At 37.8% G+C, this 22,018-nt stretch overlaps 1 protein-coding gene across 4 annotated transcripts in view; it reads right to left on the bottom strand.

Moving 5' to 3' along the window:
• The window catches only part of SEPSECS (Sep (O-phosphoserine) tRNA:Sec (selenocysteine) tRNA synthase), a 40,022-nt gene extending 26,929 nt beyond the window's left edge, over positions 1 to 13,093 (bottom strand). The window contains exons 1-6 of one of the 4 annotated variants that reach the window (XM_033213906.1): positions 12,772 to 13,093; positions 11,460 to 11,614; positions 9,384 to 9,502; positions 8,896 to 9,054; positions 7,861 to 8,014; positions 4,821 to 4,923 (exon numbers count right to left, since the gene is read on the bottom strand). In XM_033213906.1, coding sequence (XP_033069797.1) covers positions 4,821 to 4,923; positions 7,861 to 8,014; positions 8,896 to 9,054; positions 9,384 to 9,502; positions 11,460 to 11,614; positions 12,772 to 13,047 — 966 coding nt within the window. In that variant the 5' untranslated portion in view covers positions 13,048 to 13,093. Of the gene's footprint in view, positions 1 to 4,820; positions 4,924 to 7,860; positions 8,015 to 8,895; positions 9,055 to 9,383; positions 9,503 to 11,459; positions 11,615 to 11,948; positions 12,121 to 12,352 lie in introns of those variants that run through there. The other 3 variants (XM_033213908.1, XM_033213907.1, XM_033213909.1) reach the window with 3 other exon arrangements.
• Between the last annotated feature and the right edge of the window lie 8,925 nt (positions 13,094 to 22,018).

Here is a 22,018-nt window from a genome sequence, read left to right on the forward strand (position 1 = left end):
AGAGCTGCAAAGCCTCCTCCGTCATGTCATTCAGAGCTCCATTCACATGTACTTCTTGAAGAGCGCTTCCTAGATCACTCCATCTAATAACATCCATCCTCCCCAAATACCAGAGCATTTATCCAAGACTTGTCATACTCAAGGTTTACTCTCTGCTTTCCCACAAAAAATAGAATGCTCCATGAGGGTTCAAGATTTTGTCACATTCACTATTTCATCTCCAGTTCCTACCCTGGTGCCTGGTACACAAGTAGGAACCCAGAAAGTATTTGTTTTTTTGTTTGTTTGTTTGTTTGAGACGGAGTCTTGCTCTGTTGCCCAGGCTGAAGTGCAGTGGCCGGATCTCAGCTCACTGCAAGCTCCGCCTCCCAGGTTCACGCCATTCTCCTGCCTCAGCCTCCCAAGTAGCTGGGACTACAGGCGCCCGCCACCTCGCCCGGCTAGTTTTTTGTATTTTTTAGTGGAGACGGGGTTTCACCATGTTAGCCAAGATGGTCTCGATCTCCCGACCTCGTGATCCGCCCGTCTCAGCCTCCCAAAGTGCTGGGATTACAGGCTTGAGCCACCGCGACCGGCCTAAGTATTTGTTGAATGAAGAGGCAATTAGGTTTGTGAATAAACAGTAGTAATACCTACTTCTCTCAAATTCTTAATAGGCAAAGTTGCCGCTTCCCACAATTTTGGAGCTTTACAATCTATTCTGACTCAAAATAATTAGTCTTATACACATATTTTTGTGACTCTACTATATCCCTCTCCATTAATCTATTCTAACATCCATAATACATGAATCTCTTAAATTCATTTTAGTAAATATAAACAAAAATATAGGTTATTCAAAACTAATTTCCCTGGGGGGGCTACGTGAGCATACAGAATACTCTATAGGCTCAGCATTAAGCCATTCTAGGGTCTCACCTTAAAAATAAAAAAGTTAACAACATAATGTTAAAACAATAAAAATAAAAAAATTTTATAGTTTTCCTTCACTGATTGATTATTGCAATATTATTTTCTCAAGAAGAGACTTATAGTATTAGTACTTTAGTACTTTGTTTTTTAACAGAAAAATGGGACTTTGGAGTCGCACTGAACTAGATGGGCTATTTTGTAGCTATAGGACCTTGGGCAAGTCACTTAATCCCACTTATTTTATTTCTCCATGTGCAGAATGGGAATAAGAAGTACACTTAAATTGTCAGGATTCAGTTAATAACTTTAAAAGCCTAGTAGGATGCCTGACACATGGAAAGTGTGTAGTAAATGGTATATATCAACAATAAGGACTATTGAGATGAATTAAAGCTAACTTTAATTTTTTAAAATGTCATGAAACAGCAACCTGCACTCAACAAGACTCAAGTATTCATTTGATTTAAATCAACAGTGCCACAACCTCTTTTGGTGAAGGCCAATTTGGGAAAAATAGAATGTTTATATATTTGCTTTTTTTGTTTTAAAGAAATGTTCATTTTAGTAAGTTCTAATGCTCAATAGCACAGTACAGTGACTATAGTTAACAACAACGTAATTGTATATTTCAAAATACCTAGAAGAGAGGATGTGAAATGTTCCCAACACAAAAGGAGGTAATAAACGCCAGGTAATGGATAGCCTAAATACTCTGACTTAATCATCCCACAATCTGTACATGTATCAAAATATCATATGCACTCCATAAATATATCTAAATATTATGTATCAAAGAAATTTTTTAAAGAAATATCAACTTCAGAAGGTAATGCATTATCTGCAACAATATCTGTATTTAAAAGTTTATTCACCCATCTTATAGTTTTATTTTTTGGTTAAAATTTTAGTAAAACCACCTCCCAAATGCAGAGAGGTAATGACAAAGCAGAGTATTAGGGATGTGCAACTCCAAGGGCACCTTTCTTATTGTATTCTGGAGCTCTTTTTTTTTTTAGGCGGAGTCTCGCTCTGTCACCCAGGCTGGGTGCAGTGGCACTATCTCGGCTCACTGCAAGCTCCGCCTCCTGGGTTCATCCCATTCTCCTGACTCAGCTTCCCAAGTAGCTGGGACTACAAGTACAAACCACCACACCACCCAGATAATTTTTTTTTTTAATTTTAGTTTTGTAGAGATGGAGTCTCGCTTTGTTGCCCAGGGAGGTCTCAAACTCCTGGCTTCAAGTGATCCACAAGCTTCAGCCTTCCAAAGTGCTGGAATTACAGAGATGAGCCACCACACCCAGCCTCTTTTAGTTTTAACGTCTCCAAGTGCACCACCAAATTTTCTAGTATTTAAAAATATGTTGTATCATTAAAATGATCATTATGAAAACTTTATAGGCATCTGAAGGGTACAGAAATATAACACTAAAAAAATTAAATGTACACAATGAATATAACTATGTAAAAACAATATGCATACAAAAAGAGAAAAAGTAAATACATAGATTGTTAAGGATATTTGTTAGGGTAATAGCGTTATGAGTGATCTTCTACTCCTTCCTCATTTTCCTAAACTTTTAGTAATGCTGATGGTATTTGACTTTTAAAAGAAGAGAAGCTGCTAAAAATTACAGAGAAGAAGAGCAAGGGGGAAAGGGAAAGGAGGAATAAAAATCAATCACTGAAATAAAATGTTTTTCAAGATTTCCAGTGTAGAAAATAGTACACCCTTCCTCTATGACTATACAAATTAGATACAACCAGTCTAGAATAAGTGAAGAAGCCTTAAAAAGTTAAGGAATAACGAAAAGAAATACCAAGGAAATGGTAAACAGTCTTTCTCTAAAGGTTTTAAGAAATCCCGACACACCATGCCTACAACCCACTCCACCTCTGGACTTGCTACATAAATTAATCCATTTCCTTAATGGTTTAAGCCAACTTGAGTTGGGTTTCTGTTACTTGCTGCCAATGACATCCTAACTGATACAAAGTTGAGTAAAGAAATTAAGCAAATCAGCGATTACTACTTCATATAAACCACATTTATGTAAAAGATGATACTAGTATACGGAAAATAACATAGAAGACAAAAAAGTGTACTAGATAGCATCTATTGTGCTTCAGAGCATTTACCATATTGGAGCAGGCCACAGGTAATCTGAATAACTTATGCCCACATAACACAAATCACATGTATGTCAAAACTGAATGCGTATATTAACATCATTATGCACACAAACTATGTAGTCCATATCATACATGCATAAATACAATAATTCATTTATTCACTGACTTTGTTCAGTAACCAGTTATTAATTGTCCATTATGTACCAGATACTGTCTTAAGTATTGAGGGCACAGCAGTGAACAAAACAAAGTTCTATCCCAACAGAACCTTAACTATAATTACTGTCAATAACAAACATTATATCAAATGGTGATAAGTGTTCTGGAGAAAAATAGCAAGAAGCCATCAATAATAAGAAACATCATTATTTTATACGTCACTACGTAAAAAAAAAATTGCCTATGAACGTTGTAAGACACCACTGATTATAAGACATCACAATTTCAGACGTCAAAATGTAGAGCACTGCATCTCAAAATCAATGAACATGGTAAAAAAGCAAAAAGAGGGATAGAAAACGCTAGCAAGGGCTGGGCACAGTGGCTCACACCTGTAATCCAAGTACTTTGGGGGGCAGAGGTGGGAGGCTGGCTTGAGCCCAGGAGTTTGAGACCAGCCTGGGCCACATGACAAAATCCCATTTCTAGAAAAAATACAACAAGTTGGCTGAGTGTGATAGCGCACACCTGTGGTCCCAGCTACCTGGGAGGCTAACGTAGGAGGATGACTTGAGCGTGGGAGGTTAGGCTGCAGTGAACTGTGGTTGCACCACTGCACTCCAACCTGGACAACAGAGTGACACCCTATCTCAAAAAAATAAAAAAGTAGAAAACGCTAGTGAGGAAGGGGGAGGTGTTAGATAGGGTTTGACATGTTTGGCAAAACTGAGTATGTATATTAACATAATTATGCACACAAACTATATAGCCTGTATCATACACGCATAAATAAATACAATATTTCATTTATTCGTTCACTTTGTCCAGTAACCAGTTGTTGATTGTCAATAATGACAATCATTGATAGAGTTTCTGAGGAAGTCTCACTGACGAAAAGAAAACTACGCAACTCTCTAGAAGCGCAATCCAGTGAGTGGGATGAGCAAGAGCAAAGGCCTGGAAGTGCAGGCATGTGACAAAATGGAAAAAAAGTAAGGCAGCAAGGGTGGTTGGAGCACAGCAAGCAAAAGGAAAGCAGAAAATGAAATCAGCACATCAGCAAAGGCCTGAATACATAAAGCCTTGCAGGCCATAGTTCTTACAAGTGACATGGGAAACAAAGACATACTTTCAAAAGTAGAACCTCAAACAAATGACCAGGATCCAGCTGATGCTTTAAAAAAAAATACAAAAATCTGCCAATTCCACAGCTATATACTAGAATGTTTATAAATGAAGTCACTTCTAGTCTAAGATAATAAGGTACAATAATTCCTTATATACAGAATAAATCACATATTTTAAAAAATGATATAATCCAGTCTATTAGAAAAATGAGAATCCTGGTAATGAAACAGTCTCAGAAAGTTAAAAGCTAAACTACTAAAGTATTTCTATGTTGATTCTAGCCTACCAAAGCTATCAGTCCAATTACCACCACAGTACCAAAGAAGAATGACTTTTATTGAGATTATCAGATGTAAGTTCCTAACACAACCTGAAGCAGATGGTCATAAATAACTGTTTTTACTGTATCAGATTGCAAGAAAAAGTAATAATCCTATAATATGTTAAAATGAATTTTTCCTTGACATATATATTTTAAACTCTCTTACCTGCTGAATGAGGTGCATACACTTTGAAGACTGCACTCCATAAGCATTATTGACTATATGTGGAATGCCATAATTAGCACAAATCACAGCCAGTTCTTCTAATCTATAAACATAAATATTCAATAGAAAGACATACTCACACTGTGCTTTATAAATGCTAGTGCAGAAACTTTTTAAAAAATTTAATAGTTACCCTTAATGTACACCAAGGGAAAAAACGACAAACACTGAAATTTCTATTGCAGTATTTTGACATGTAATACAGCAGCTTGGAAATACAGAGCAAGCTCTTTTGAATAAACCTTAAAAGGCTTTTAAATTAATGTTATCAATATATGAAAAAAATACAAAAATTTATGTAGATGGTAAATCATTTTAAAATTAAAAATTCCCTAAATAGAAAGCCAGAAGATTTATTTATAATGACCCCTCACAAGGTGGTATGCTCTTTTTTTTCACTTTTGTTTGCTTACCATACCGAAGCTAGTATCTGCAAAATAATTAGCATATCTGGAATCTTAAGAAATCTTACATTAAACATCTCATAAAATAAAAAATGCATACTCAAATAGACGTTAATGTATTAAAAAATACAGAACATTAAAATGTGTCATTACCAAAATAACTAACATTTTCCAACAACTTGGCTACTGAGGAATCTTTTAAATAGCTCCTGGTTTTAAATCCACCCTTATCTACTCCTACTTTTTCATTTTACACCTCTCATATTAATCTGAGTCTAACTTTATGCAAAGTAAGGTAACAAATTTCAGTGGCAGCATAATAAATAGATGTTTTTTCACAAAGCCAAATACTTCTTGTGACTGAGCTCATCTTTAATAGAAATGTCTTCATGCTATGAAACTAAAACTAAATCCGATGTTTTAGTAAAACTATTAAAAGTTTTCTTTCTAAAGTATAAAGAATTTGAAAGCATTTTTATACAAGTAAAGTCCTTTTTGACAGGATATATTTCAAATACATAGTCTGAATTACCGATTTATGCATAATACATGTACTATTTCTAGTTGATGTCATTAATGTATTTTTAACTGTAAGTAGGAACACCATTATGTTCATCTGTTACAAGTTTTCTTTTTTTTATCCAGTTTGCCTCAGACCAAAAACAAGTTATCAATTTGCTTCCTTGAAGTCTTATGAATTAAAAACTCATTTTATCATTCATTTTCACAAACCCTACAAATTGATACAGAAATCCTTTTTGTTACTTCAAACTAATCAGATGATGTTTTTAACAAAATAGACCTTCTGGGATACACACAAGTATTTTCTTCATAAAATAAAAGGCACTTTCATATGTGTGTGTTCTAATGAAAATATTCCTTAATAAAAAACTTTGAAAATAAGGCTCCATAACATTAAGCTCTATTTTTAAAAGAAAAAAATAAATAACTTGAGAGTACTTTTAAATAATCTGAATTACTTAAATCTGTTAATGGTTAGGGTGTATTTAAAAAACAAATGTATTAAATGAAAGGAGAAGCAGAAAAAATATTTTTCATATGTATCAAATTGTTTTCTAACTTAGAAGCCAATTTAATGTGTTTATCAGTTAGAAGAAATAATACCCTTCTTTTTTGCAACATTTCTCTTAAGTGAATTTCGTCTACTTTTTGTCTAACTAATAAAAACAAAATGTATACTGTACCCAAAAGGAATACTGTACCCAAATGTATACTGTACTATAAAGGAATGAAGCTTGATGTAAAAAAAATCAAAATGTAGTTTTAAAATTTAATAAAGTCGGAAATTCAAACATTACTGTGCACCACCTTCTTCCTAAACTTCACTCTTATTCAGAAATATTCATTACACAACAGTGACAAACAAGAATTTTTCTGACTGATAAAAAGCTTTATTAAATTTTTTCTAAAGGAGATAATACGGGTAAAACACTTAACACTGTGCCAGGCATACTGTAAACATTCAAAAGACGTTAGTCATAATGAAACAAAAGCAAAGTATCCACAAGGATAAATAATCCAACTAATACAAATATCCATTAGATGTTTTGCAAAATGTGATTTCTATCACATTAAAAATTTTATATATATCAAAACCACCAATAAAGAACGATGTTTATTCAATATTTCAATATAAATTTGAAATCTGGTAAGTAATGAATAAACCACAGCAGCATATGCAAAGTAATCTTAAAATAGAGTTCACAGGCTCATGAATGTAGCAAGGTAAATTTTTAAGAGCATAGTTAAAAAATTGTCTCTTACAATCTGCCTATAACAAAAGCCAACATGGCATTCATTACTGCCAAATAATGTACTTCCATGAATTAAAACCAAGGTATAACTTGATGCTACAAGAAAAGCCCAAAGTCAATATAGTTCCTACGAATTATTACTTCTTCCATTCAAAATATTAAAATGAAACAAAAAAAAATGTAGTCAAAAACAGAAATCTATATTACTAGACCTGAGCCTATTACATTTTCAGAATAAAAATGTGTGGCAATCCTTTAGAAGAGTAAACCTTTGCTTTTTCTTTCCTTTTTGCTTTTATTTTCTTAAATATTTGTATTATTCTCAAAATGCAGACAATGACAACCACTATGCACACATAAGTATACATCTGAGTTAATCTTCCAATTATAGAAATTTGAAAGTAAACAATCCTAAATTTTTAATTTATTAATACTGATGGCAATGAAAAGAAGTCAACTCAACATTTAGCTTACAAAAGAAACTTCCATTAAATAATAAGAAAAAACATGCTAAGAGATCAGAAACAGGACAAAGAACAAGAAAACAGAGACGGTCTGCATCTACTCAACTGATAAAGGGAGCTCCCCACCCTGTACTAGTTGTTTTCCCTTGTTCTATTTCAAATGGTTGTTTTCCCAAGCCATTACGCTATTTCTTCACAAGGTCAATCTATTCTCTTAGAACAGACCATTCACCTATTTATTATGAAGTGTCATTTACGCATATTTGAGAGTTAGTATATCATATTTTATTTAAAAGACTGATAAACAGCTAAAGGACAATATTCACAAATCACTTACCTATCAGGCACCCTTGGAGCAAAACAGGATGTAGTAGAATGAATACACAGAATGTAATCAGGCCCAAGTTCCTGGACTTTAGCCTCTACTGCTTTCAGGTCTGTACGCAGCTCGTCACCTTCCAAAACATTTTCTATCACCACAGGCTCAAAACCTAACCAAACCAACCAGAAAAAAAATGTTAGGGTGAACTAAAATAAGGGAAGATCCTGAAACTCTAGGAAGCATGCTATTCTACACAAGAACTCTTAATATTTATTTTGGTAGATTAACCTTCCTCTGGTAATAAATACACAGCTCAGTACTGGTATTAGTCAAAGGCAGGTCAAAATAATGTGACGGATGACTACACAATTTTAGGACTATCAGTCTATTTAACACTAGGATATGACAAGAATGAATTCTAGAAAGTAAGGAAAACAAATGTTAGATATCTAGAGAAGTAATAACATGGACACTGATGACAAAAAGGATCACTTTAATCCAGTTCAATTTCAATCCACAGAAAAGTAAGTCCTCTCATTCTCTGGCAATACTTCTATTTTAAAGCTCACTTTATTTCAGAGATGGACATTAATAATAATACAATTCACTTGCTGAAACAAATCACACTCATCTACTCAATGTTTTACCTCTAAAGAAAAACATAATAAATTTCAGCAGCCTAAGGATCACTGATCCATTGCATAGCCTACAAAACCCTCCTATGAAAACAAAATGTATACAGTAAATTTTGCATAAAGATAAAAAGTGCTTTTACATTTTTCAATTAAAACAGCACACTTAACTAGTATATAAGCAAAGGCCCGGCAACAAATAATAATTATGGAACCATATATATTTAGGTATCCATAAACTTAAAAGTTGTATAAAGTAATACAAACATTAAATTTTGTCACATTTATTTTACCACAATTTTTTCTTTTAAAAAAGCAATAGGGAGCAGAGTTAGTTTATTTTCCATTTATCTTTATATAAGACACTTGAATTTTCTAATTGTGATGTTTAAAACATTATACACAACACTTCTCTTACCTGCAGTGATCATGGATTTAAAGCAGGACTTCTGGTCTATTCGTGGCCATATAATATACTTTGCCTTTGGTCTTTTGTGTCGTAACGTTAAGAAACACAGAGTTAAACTCATGCCAGTTGCCATAGGAACTACAAAGCAGTTGGCTACTGTATGGACACCTACAAATAAGAAGCCAAACAGAAATCTGTTATCCCGCTAAGCACCCAGCACCCTTCTTGAGGAAATAATATATTTCATCTCTAAAATACTAAGAGTCGTAGCCCTAGTGCTTCTGTTTCTGTACTCACTCTTGGGAAGCTCAATGCCAAATTCAACTTCTGGGCTTATGGCTCTGATTTTCTATCTTATTCTAAGGACTTTTTATTTTTAGAAAAAGTCTTTTCAAAAGTCACTCATACTCTTTTTGGAAAGGGGCAATAATAAGGAAATCGTCAATAGTGTGTGTGTGTGTCCAGTCAGCCAAAAGCATGATTAAGATCGTACATACCAGCCAGCTTTATAATGTCCAGGACCAAAGAATTGGTAATTTTGTTCAAAAGGCTAGAGCCTGCAGCTTTTGGTTGCACAGCAGAAATATCACCCGATCGTCCAATGCCATGAATGAACCTAAGCAAAAAATGGGCCAAAAACTGGACAAATACATTCAGCATTCTAAGTAATACAATGTACAAATATGCAAATGTAATAACCCAAAAAACACAGGAGCAATATCTGGCTGTTACAGATACATGTCACCAACTATTAATGATGTGGAACTCTCCTACTCAAACTGAAACAACTTCATCAATTATGCTGTGATAGCTAGTTTCCAATGGCGGCCACCATCAATTAGTTTTCTCCCTGTGCCCATATCCTACTCCCACACCAAGAGATGGAGTCTACTTCCTCTCCACTTGAATCTGGGCTGAACTTAGTGACTTGCTTGGCCAGGAAGAATCTAGCAGAAGTGACTGTGTGAAATTTTCATGCTAGGCAAACCTTCAGATAACTAAACTCTCAGCTAGTATCTGACTGCAACTACATGAGAGATCCGAAGCAATACTCACCCTGCTGAGCCCAGTTAATCCAAAAAACTATGAGAGGTAATAATAAGTAATTGTTTTAAGCCACTTAATTTTAGGGTGGTTTGTTCTGTAGCAATAGAAAACTGAAATATATGAAACAATAAATTATCTTTTTTTTTTTTCTTTTTGAGACCGAGTCTTGCTCTGTCGCCCAGGCTGGAGTGCAGTGGCCCGACCTCAGCTCACTGCAAGCTCTGCCTCCCAGGTTCCCGCTGTTCTCCTGCCTCAGCCTCCAGAGTGGCTGGGAATACAGGCGCCTGCCACCACGCCGGGCTAATTTTTTTGTATTTTTAGTAGAGACGGGTTTCACCTTGTTAGCTAGGATGCTCTGGATCTCCTGACCTCGTGATGTGCCCACCTTGGCCTCCCAAAGTGCTGGGATTACAGGCATGAGCCAACGCACCCAGCCAAATTATCTTTTTTCTTTCCTTTTCCCCTAATCACACAGTGGGCTAAGTTCCAATGATGGTTCAAATATTGCCTTAATTTTAAAAGAACTATGTGCTCCTAGAAAATCAATGTGCAAATCTACTCATTTTAAATTAGACCATATTATACATTGTTTAAAGATACTTCCCAATACTCTTTAAAATAAAAAACTCTTTTGTAACCTGAGTAATTTCTAATTGACAGTCAAATATATCATAAATTCTGTATAGGGGGATTATCGAAGAATACTAATGTACTTCCTCACCGCTGAAATCTCATGTACAAAACATTTCTTACATGTATTATCAACCATGTTATCAGCAAACTGTTAACTGAAATTTTCATCCAAGTTAGGCATTATCATCAGTTTTGACTGCAGTGATTTTTACTGAAATACAAATTCTACTATGCCCAGGAAATTTTCATTATAATGTAAAAGCATGGAAGAGAGGAGTTTTATTTAAAAGAGTTTACACTTCACAGAAAGGTTAGTGGACAGAGCAATGAGTGATCATATTTGGAACTACCAATTAAATCACTATCAGAATTGATGAAAAGCTTTCTGCAATAATGCAAAAGAAAAAAGTCACTCAATAATCTAATACACCTTTCTCTGTATCTATTGCAACAGAGAGGTATTTATAAAATGGGATTCAATTTAAAACAAAGTTTAAAGTTCTAACTACAAACCATTCTTAAAAAAAAAAAAACACACTGCCAATGTTAGAAAAGAAATATGGAAAACTATAAACAACCTTAATGGATTTTAAACTTTTACAACCAGATATGTTTATTAGGGTAACCATTCCTCAGAAAATGTATAGCCTGTGTTAGTCACCCAGAACCTGAGGGGGTAACCCCCACATATTTTTACTCTATTGTCTTTGAAAAGCACCTGCTGAAATAAAATTGTTTCCATCTCCCTGTTGCATTTGGTTTACATATCCATTTGAGCAGGGAAAAAGTGGTTTACAAACAGACATTTGATAATCTAACAAAATGAAAACTACTGCCATTATTTTGAACCAAAAATAAACGATATGTCTCCCATACTACTTAAAAAAAGATACCTGTAATGACGACGAGCAACTAATGAGGATGCCACTCTCCCTTCCCTTTCTCCCACACCACAATTGCCTAAGAAATTGTTGCTGTCCATGATTGCAAGTTCATGTAAAAAGAGTTCAAGTGTACTTTCATCCCAGCCATTCTCTGGACACTTGCCCTTAAAAAACAAACAAACAAACAAACAAAAACTTATAATTATATTTAATAAAACTATCGTTCTCTAGAACACTACAGGAATACATTTTCACTTTTTAATGTGTATTTTGCCATGCTCCTTGTTTTCTAAAATTCAGGCATAAATTCAGCACTACATAGAGACAGCAAGGAGATAAAAAATTTGTACATTTGATTACAACTATTTATAGATTTCGAGAAGTGATGATAAATGCATACAATGAGATTTACTCAGATATTTAAATTTCCGTAAGCTAAACTAATTGAATACCAATACACCACATCCCCAATGAAGATGCTTCAAACCAGGGCGTTACGATTGGGGCGGGAGGACGTGGAGAAGGGCGGCAGTTGTCAAACTTCAATGAAGTATTGGCCAGGCTCGGTAGCTCACGCCTGTAATCCAGCACTTTGAAAGGCCGAGAAGGGCGGATCACTTGAAGTCAGGACTTTGAGACCAGCCTGGCCAAAATGGTGAAACTCCGTCTCTACTAAAAATACAAACATTAGCCAGGCGTGGTGGCGGGCGCCGGTAGTCCCAGCTACTCGGGAGGCTGAGACAGGAGAATGGCGTGAACCCGGAAGGCGGAGGTTGCAGTGAGCTGAGATCGCGCCACTGCACTCCCGCCTGGGCGAAAGAGCGAGACTCTGTCTCAAAAAAACAAAACACAACAAAACTTTTAATGAAATTAAAATTCAGGAACGCTGGCAGGAGGCAGACCTGTGAGGGTCGGCAGAAACCTCGTGGTTCGAGTTAGCATACAGTGGTCTACAAACTCCCTATGTGCTCTGAGTCGTTGAGCGTGGTGAAAAACGGCGGTGCGAACTTCGCTCTTTCCGCGAATAAAAAAGTACACTGGGACTTTCCCTCACTTCCGCATCCCGCAGTTAGAAACAGCGGGACTCAAAACACCGACCCTAACACCCCCTCCTAAGAACACCCTTTGGCTTTCACTGGCTTTGGCAAGGCTGAGAAGGCACAGACCGCAGTCGGTCAGCTAGGGCAAGCCAAGCTAAGGCAGACTTGGGACTAGTCTCAAGCAGCAAAGAGCTGCCGGTGGGGCGGCACCAGCGGGAACGCCGGGCGGAGCCAGAGCCCCGGGATCGCGGCGGCTGGGGAGGGGACCGACAGCTCGGTACCTTCTCCAGAAGCAGCCGTATGAGGTGCTCATGCGAGCGGCGGGCCTCACAGCCCTGCCGCACGTAAGCTGGTGACACCAGCCGCTCGCCTGCCGCGAAGCTCTCGCGGTTCATGACAGCGGTGGCGACAGTGGCGAATAAGCGGGAGCACCAGCTCCACACGCCAAACTCACGACGGAACCGGAATGCAACTCGCCTCCTGGACTGTACGGCAACACCTTGGGACAAAAAAAACAAAAAAACAAAAAACAAAAAAAACTTATCGCTCTTGCACATGCGCAGACCGTCTCAGATGGCGCTCCAGGAGGAAGTTGGCGTATTTGAGCATGCGCGAGGGAGTCCGCCCTTTTAGGTGACTTCAGGCAAAGGAGGTACTGAAATTAGCCCCGCCCCGCTGCAGCTGATTGGTCTGGTTAAACCCTGGTGTTCCTAATGGGAACTTCAGGAAAGGATTTTGCACTTGTGCAGACCGGGCCAGCAGAGTGAGAACTAGGTACGTGGGGTTTTCTAAGTTCTGTGTTCCAGTCCGGTTGGATGGTTGAGATATGTGCAGGGTCTGTGCTTCCGCCTTATTCAAACCGTTTGTCAGATGCCAGAACCTTCAATCTTTACTTTGATACGTTTCCACACTTATTACTGCCACACAACCCCATAGGAAATAGCAGTGCCCCACTCCTTTTCCCCTTTGCACTACTGAATGTTTAGCCATAGCACTTACCACTCACCACGTGACATGCCAGACGTTTGTTTATACACACACGCACACGCACCCATGAATGTAAACTCTCTAACCTAACGGCAGGGCCTCGGTTTTTGCTGCGGTGCCCCCCTCCCCCGGGCACCTAAAACAGTGCCCAGAATAAAGTAGGGCCTAAAAAAAGAAATTGATATTGAATTAATGAATTAGTTTGACCATTCTGAAACTATCCTCAAGAACATTTTGTAAAATTGATTAAGGGGGAAAAAAAATCCAACTAGGCTTACAGCTGCTGTCATTAAGCCAGTTTGCTGTATGGCCGACTTAATTGTATCTGGTTGATACTTAATACCCCCAGGAGAATGTGGAGCCTATCACAAGACTCTTCATTCTTTTTCTGCTGTATAGATAAAATCTAAGACATTGTGAGAAGATAAACTTTCGTTTGCATTGCTTCTTTAGGTCCTACATTCCAACAAAACTAAGGATGCCAGCTTGTCTGGAAGGCCCAATAAAAAACTGATTCATGGAGGAATGCAATTGTCACATCCTGATGATTTTATCTCCCTTTCCCCAACAAATCGATAACCCCAAATTTTCCAGCCCCTCGCCCTCCACAAATCCCCTTAAAAACCTTAGCCTAGAACCCCTTGATGAAACGAATTGAAGCTTGAGAACTCTTCCTGTTTCCTGGCTTGTAACTTGTGATTGTTAAAACTCTTTCTCTGCTGCAAGCCTGCTGTCGGAGTATTGGTCTGTTCCTGCACAGCTGACATAGGAACCTGGCAGTCCTGTAACAATTCAACAACCTAGAGGTTCACTGCTGGAGATCCCTGCATTCAGTTTCTTTACAATCTTCATCTTATGTGAGCCTACAGTAATTCCTGACATTGCTTTCACCTGGTGGTATGCCCACATGCACTGATTCACACCCACTTGCACGAGCTGATTGTTAAGTGTTCAGGAATTTTGTGAGCCAGTTTTTAAATACAGCCACTCAAATATTGTATTAAAAGCCAAAGTAAAAATACCCAAAATTCATCACTTCCTAATTATTTTACATTTTACTATTATCTATGCTCTTCAGGTTATTTACATGCATTTTATCTATATGGTGGAAATTCAATATAATGTTATACTACTGCATATCTTCCAACTCCCCTTTTGATGATGTCACGTTGGCAATGGTGGAAGCATTTACGCCATGGAAATCAGTAAACACTGCAAATCAGGCCCTTACCCTCCAACCCACTCCCCTAGAAGTCAGTTGTTCAACATGCACGAGCTCATCACTGTTTCTACTGCATGTTCCCAGGGCATCCAGCTATTAATATATATCAGTCTATTTATGGTATTTGTTGAATTGCATTTCAGTTGTTAATTTTCTGTCTCAACTAGACTGTGAGCTCCTGGTTGACAAGGGCTATATTGATATCTGTTCAAAGCACAGCACTAATTACGTAATAGGTGTTTGATAAATATTTGTTGAATGACATAGACCATTTAACTACTTAAAACTAAACAGAAAGGTAAACCACAAAACAACAAGAATTTAGCTTTCTTTCTAAAATGTGTATTATCTTTCAAACTTTTGGAAACTTGAGTTCTTATTCTCAAAATGCAACTATTTTTGCAACTTTGTCTTTGGAAAAGCCTTCAAAGCTGCTTTGTCAGTCACATGCAAAATGTGCAAAAATCCCAAAATTAATCTCATTACTGAATGGACACATCAGATTTTCGAGCCAGCTTGTTCTCTCACCTTATTCACTATCTTCAGAAAAATGTTTGTCTGTTTGCAAAAATTAATCATTGTCAAGATACGCATTCATTAAAGGTATTCAAAAGATACCAGCTTTGGAAGCAATTTCAAGAGAAGTATTCTAAAATTACTTTCATCCGTTCACTCATCCAACAAGTATTTATCCATATCCCCATTTTACAGATGAGGAAAGCAAAGCTCAGGAAGTTTGAGTAATGTATTTAAGGTTATACAATTAGTGACACTAGCAGAATTTGAATCTGTGTGTTCTCGACCTATTTTAAATGATGCTTCATCTTGTAAAGACCATGAGGTTATTCTGATGTTGCCTATCTATTAAAAATAGTATGTAATTACTATTTTAAAATAGTAAATAGTTTGTAACTACTATTTAAAATAGTATGTAATCACTATTTTTAATAATAGTATGTAATTACTATTTTAAAAAGTAAATAGTTTGTAACTACTATTTAAAATAGTATGTAATTACTATTTTTAATAATAGTATGTAATTACTATTTTTAATAGATAGGGCAACATCAAAATAACCTCACGGTCTTTACAAGATGAAGCATCATTTAAAATAGGTCGAGAACACACAGATTCAAATTCTGCTAGTGTCATTAATTGTATAACCTTAAATACATTACTCAAACTTCCTGAGCTTTGCTTTCCTCATCTGTAAAATAGGGATATGGAAGAGACACAGTTACGATAATTAAATGAGAGGTAATTGCTCAATGACATCTTCCCCTTGATAGACTGACTATACAAATGGACAATGGCCAGATCATATATGATAACAGAACTCTCACCCACAACCTCTGTAGCAACTAACCTTCCAAACCACCACCTCTGCAGCAATCAGCCAAGAATGGTTAAGACTTGGACAATGACTGCCAGCTTCTCTCTTTTATTACTTGCTTCTAACTTAAGACCAACCAGAGAAAGCCAAATATCCTCCTTAAACAAATTACATAAGATGCCCTGTTTCTACTTAGCCAGCCTCTAGCTTCTCCTTGCCAACACCTCCAATCGGCACACCTGAATTCTTCCCTGTACCTGAATCTTTCACTATAAAGCTTTCCCACTCCCCTGCCTGTCTTTGAGACTCTGACAAATGCAAATGATGGTGACTGACTCCTTTCTCTAGCAAGCTCTGAATTTCCAGTTTTCCCAGAGACTTCACTGAGACATGGTCTGTGCTGTCCATGGCGGTGGACCTCAGCCTTTGGCCACTTGTGGTGCCCACAGGGGCTCCTTGTGCCTTGTTGCCTATGGCTTGTCAAGTCCATGCCAACTTGGTAAGTCAGTGCTGGCCTGGAACTCCTCCCTGTTTGCCTTGAGTTCCTAAGCTATTCATTTGAAGTGTGGTACTCAGATTTTGTTACTGGTTCCTATTTGCATCCTTAGTGGAATCAGGCAATTCCTTTTCATCCTTGGTGCTGTCCTTTGTACTTCTATTTTGTATTGTGTTATCTAAAAGTGTTGTTTTCCTTAAGAAGGAGAATCATACGGTAGAACATGGCCATGGGCCCTACAACCCTGTTGTTTAAGCCAGTTTCACAGACCGATGAGTTTGCAGTTCTCACCAGACTGCATCCGTTTGGACAAATTTTGTTGTGGGTCACCAATAAAACTGGAGGAAGTTCTCCCTTCATCTTGATTTTTTGTTCTGAGGGCTTGCTTTTGATCCAAGAAAGAGGTCATTCTGATATTCTGCCTGCCAGAGGGCACAGATTATCCGGTCTGTGTTCAAAAGGGGCAAAAATCAGGCTGGGGGCTGAGACAGGATAAGCACGAGCATAACTTTCAACACCATAGCCAGCATTCGTGGGGTGCTCCAAATCTAAATCCTCTCTGCCAGGAAAAACTGCTGCTGCTTATACATACTCTCATTATAATCCTAATGCTTGTGCCTATCTCTCTAAGTGGGATAACTTCGTCAATGTGGAGTTGGGCCTTCAATGGCCACTCTGGGAAACACTTGCCTTGACAAAATTTTTTATTTGATGGGCAACTTAGAAAAGAAAGGGAATTCAGATTTCTTAGGTCTGATGGGCAATAGGTTTTGAGTGGTACACAGAGGCCTCCAAAGGAAATTCTGATTCAAGAATTATTCCACTAAAAGATGCTTTGGCTAAAGCAAACAAGCAATTTGACAACTTAAGCAACAACAAACTAGACTCATTTCCTAGTAAATCTTCCCCTTTGGGTTGGCTCCCTATATCCAGATGTCCCTCTTATCCCTTAGCCTTCTGATATCTCTCTTTCTTCACTTCCATCAACACCCCCCTTCTCTTCCTCTTGTCCAGGCCTCCTGCATTTTCCCAGCAACTCTCCTAAAACTCGAAAATGTCAGTTGCTTCTAAAGATCCATCTCCCCTCAAAAGCCAAGTATGCAGGCAACTGCAGAATTTAAACTTTGTACCCAAGATGAATTAAGAGCAATAATCAAGGATTTCCCTACTTCCAAACAAGACCAGCAACTATTTATAGAAGAATTTAGGATTCATTTGAATGCATATGATTCAGGGTTACCTAACCTAAATATATCAATGTATACATATATTGGCCAGATCCTCAGGTGTTAAATCTTGGATTTAAAGAAAAGCTGATTGGACTGACATGAGAAGGGATCTACAAGGATTGCTCTTTCCCCAATAAACTTAGAGTATGAAAAAAAAAAAAACAAAAACAAAAAACAAAAAAAAACAATGCCCTGAAAAGTAGGACAAAGCCTCCTAAAAGCAATATCCTTTCTATAAAAATCTGTTGTATCATAATTCAGTAATGTAAACAGAAACAAGATGAAACTATAGGAGATTTTCAGGATAGACTATAATATACCTCCTGACAATATTCAGGAGTTAACAACAGTGCCAGCGTAACAGCAGCCCTTTCGTCTTATTTTGTCAATGGAGTTAAATCCAAAACTAGAAGGCTAATTCAAAAGTAGAAATTAGAATGGAAAATAGCTCTTTACCTGAACCAAACACCTCTCAGGACATTTTGAAAGGGCTTTAGAATAAAAACGACACAAGGCCCAAAATAAACTATGGTCTTACAGATCAAACAGCTAAGTGGCCGTCTTCCCACCAGCCATTTTGACAAGGACACTTACAGATATTGTAAACCAGAAAAAAAGATTTTCTTATCTTATAAAAGAAAAACCAAGACAAAAAATCCCTCAATTCCAATCAATGAGAGTGCTCTCAGAAGAAGAAAAATGCTCCCAGTATCCTGCTTTGCTCTTAAACACTCAAGTGAATTAACTGTATAGATGATGGTATAGTCTGAATGTGTTCTCCAGAATCTATATGTTAGAAACTTAATCCCCAAGGCAAATGTGTTGGGGGATGGGGACTAATGGGAGATATTTAGGTCATGAGGGTTCTACTTCAGGAATGAATTAATGCAACTATAAAAAGAACTCACAGAGTAAGTTCATTCTTTTTTCTCTTCTGCCATGTGAGGGCACATTTGCCCCCACTTGCCCTTCCACCTTCTGCCATGTGAGTACCATAGCAAGAAGGCACCCACCAGACTACCAGATACCAGCACCTTGATCTTGGACTTCCCAGCCTCCAGAACCATGAGAAATACATTTCTGTTCTATATAAATTACCCAGTATTCTGTCATAGTAGCATAAATGAATGAAGACAGATGGTCAATCTCATCAATTCCTGGTAGGTCCATGTGCTGCTCTTTCTGCATTAAACTTCACCATCTTTGCTGAGCCTCCTCCTCAGAGTAAACATACACACAAGTGGTAGGTCTCTCAAATAACCTAGAGATTTTTTCTATATCCCAGCCCTTAATTGTAACCCCTGGGCCCTTGAGAGAAAATATCCCTTCCTGGTCTGTGAAACTACCCCTGCAAATTTAATAGCCTCCTCTTTGCAAATGGAATCATAATATTAAATGTGCAAGAGAGGAATTGTTTCTTAAAGTTCCAGAAGACTCCTCTATTCATAATCAAGTTGTGCCTACTGTGGATATACCTTTGCCTCCTGCATTATGTTTGATGCATACCCCCGCATGAAGGTCTTGACACTGTACCTGACATTCTGTGGCCTTAAAAGTCCACGGACATAAAAAAAAATAACTGGAGTAGAAACCGAAGAGAAGATAGGTTGTACCAAACTGTTACCCAATCATCCCCAATATCCCTTGAAGACAGAGCAAAGGAAGATTTCAAAGCTATATTTGAAGGCCTTATATCTAATGGTCTTTTCATACCCTGCACTAGCGATTGTAACACTCTAGTCTCACCAGTAAAGAAACCAAATAAGTGAGAATATCCATTTTTCAAGACCTCAGGATAATCAACAAAATTTTGTTCCTTGCTTCCCAGTAGTACCTAACTCAGATACCATCTTGGCATCAATTCTACCTGAAGCCACTTGTTTCACTCTGCCTTTTTTTTTTTTTTGCTCTGCCTTTTTATTTATTTATTTATTTTTTGGATGTGCCTCTAGACCACTTCTAGGGCAGTCAATACCTTTTAGCTTTCACCTGGAGAAGATAACAGTATACCTGGACAATCATGTCCCAGGGTTTTACTGAAGCCCCCTCCTGTTTTTCCCAATTCCTCAAACAATTCTTAAAAGATCTGAATTTCTCTTGTGATTTAGTTCTGATATCATATGTAGATGATCTATTTTATTCAGAGAACAAGAAAACTTGTAAAAGAGTTCCATTTACTTGCTCTCAGCCTTAACAGAGAAGGAACAAAGTTTCAACAGATACATTTCAACTTTTCTAAAGTATAATCCATTATTTAGGACATGGTATGTCTAAGGAGGGAAAAACATTCTCTCATTAGGCAAAAGATTATCCAAACTTATTTTAGACCTCTCACTAAATGACAGTTGATAGGACTTCTAGGTTTAACTAGATATTGCATACACATTTTCTGAGATCATGATATCCCTTTATGAATTGACTCAGACCTCAGGAAGAGACTTTTTCTTCTGGGAACCCAAACTTAGAATAGGCTTTCTGCAGCCTGAAGAAAGTTCAACAGCTTCTTTCACTGGGCATCTTTAACTACAAAAATCCCTTTGGTCTATTTATGCATAAGCTATATGGATAAGCCCTTGGAGTTTTAACTCAACTTGATGGTAACCATCAAAACTCATGACTTACTATGTATAGCCTTACCTTTGATCTGGTTGTTTTTTTTTTTTTTTTTTTTTGAGACGGAGTTTCGCTGTGTGGCCCAGGCTGGAGTGCAGTGGCGCGATCTCGGCTCACTGCAAGCTCCGCCTCCCGGGTTCCCGCCATTCTCCCGCCTCAGCCTCCGAGTAGCTGGGACTACAGGCGCCCACCACCTCGCCCGGCTAGTTTTTTGTATTTTTAGTAGAGACGGGGTTTCACCGTGTTAGCCAGGAGGGTCTCGATCTCCTGACCTCGTGATCCACCCGCCTCGGCCTCCCAAAGTGCTGGGATTACAGGCTTGAGCCACCGCGCCCGGCCTGATCTGGTTGTAAAGGCTTTCCTCTCATCTGTGTTGAAAGCTGCAATTAAGAAAAAAACAAAAGTTACTTATTCATACTTCTGCTGAAATAGTTCTAGTTTCCCCACTTGATCTCATGGTCCTTCATATAGTACTGACATTACTACTGACTGAAAACACACAACACTTTTCAGCCAGCTGATTAACTTCTTAGGATATTGCTACTCTCCCTCTCACATTACCATTCACTACTGCAGCACCCTGAATCCTGCCACTCTTCTGCCCGTAACCAGAAAGGGAGCCTCACAATAGTCTCACCTTAGCTAGGAAATTTTCTGTATTCATATTTATCAGGGACTCCCACTGAGAACCCTGACCTAATACTATTTGTTAATGGATCATACCTCAAAACTGAAACTGGCTGGGAGGATTGCTTGAGCCCAGAAGTTCAAGACCAGCCTGAGCAACAGAGTGAAATCTTGTCTCTACAAAAAGAAAAAATTAGCCATGTAAGGTGGTACATGTTTGTAGTTTCAACTACTCACAAGGCTGAGGCAGGAAGATCTCTTGAATCTAGATGGTCAAGGCTGCAGTGAGCCATGATCATGCCACTGCACTCCAGCCTGAGTGACAGCGCAGGATCCCATCTCAAAAACAAAAACTAATACTGGAGGTTATCAAGCAGGTTATGGTATCACTAATTTCTCTTTAGAATATAGTGTTCTCTACCTGGGTAAAAGTCAGCACAAATGCCAGAACATAATGCGTGTATTACACCTTGCCAATTAGTTGACGATCAGAGAGTAAACAAATGTACAGAAAGCAAATATGCTTTTGGAATAGTACATGACTTTGAGATGCTTTGAGAAAAAAAAGTAGGGAGTTTCTCATCTCTACCGAAACTCCCAGAAAAATAAAGACAATAAGTTAATATACTTTTCGATGCCCTCCTGTTTCTTTGAGTGGTGGTCATTATAATGTAAATGCTCATGCAAAAAGAGAAAATATGAAACTTAAAGGAAATGCTGTAGCAGCTCATTGTGACAAACAAGCAGCCTTAACCAGTATATGATCCTATCTCAGCCCTCAGAGGATAAATTTCTGGAGGTATCCAAAGAGACAATTATAAAACATCAATGTTGGTAGGTGCAGTGACTCATGCCTATAATCCTAGCACTTTGGGAGGCCAAGACAGGTGGATCACCTGAGGTCAGGAGTTCGAGACCATCCTGGCCAACATGGTGAAACCCTGTCTCTACTGAAAATACAAAAATTAGCCAGGTGTGGTGGCAGGCACCTGTAATCCCAGCTATTCAGGAAGCTGAGGCA

Source organism: Trachypithecus francoisi, unplaced genomic scaffold, assembly GCF_009764315.1.
Source record: "Trachypithecus francoisi isolate TF-2019V2 unplaced genomic scaffold, Tfra_2.0 Lachesis_group1, whole genome shotgun sequence".
Lineage (NCBI taxonomy): Eukaryota > Metazoa > Chordata > Mammalia > Primates > Cercopithecidae > Trachypithecus > Trachypithecus francoisi.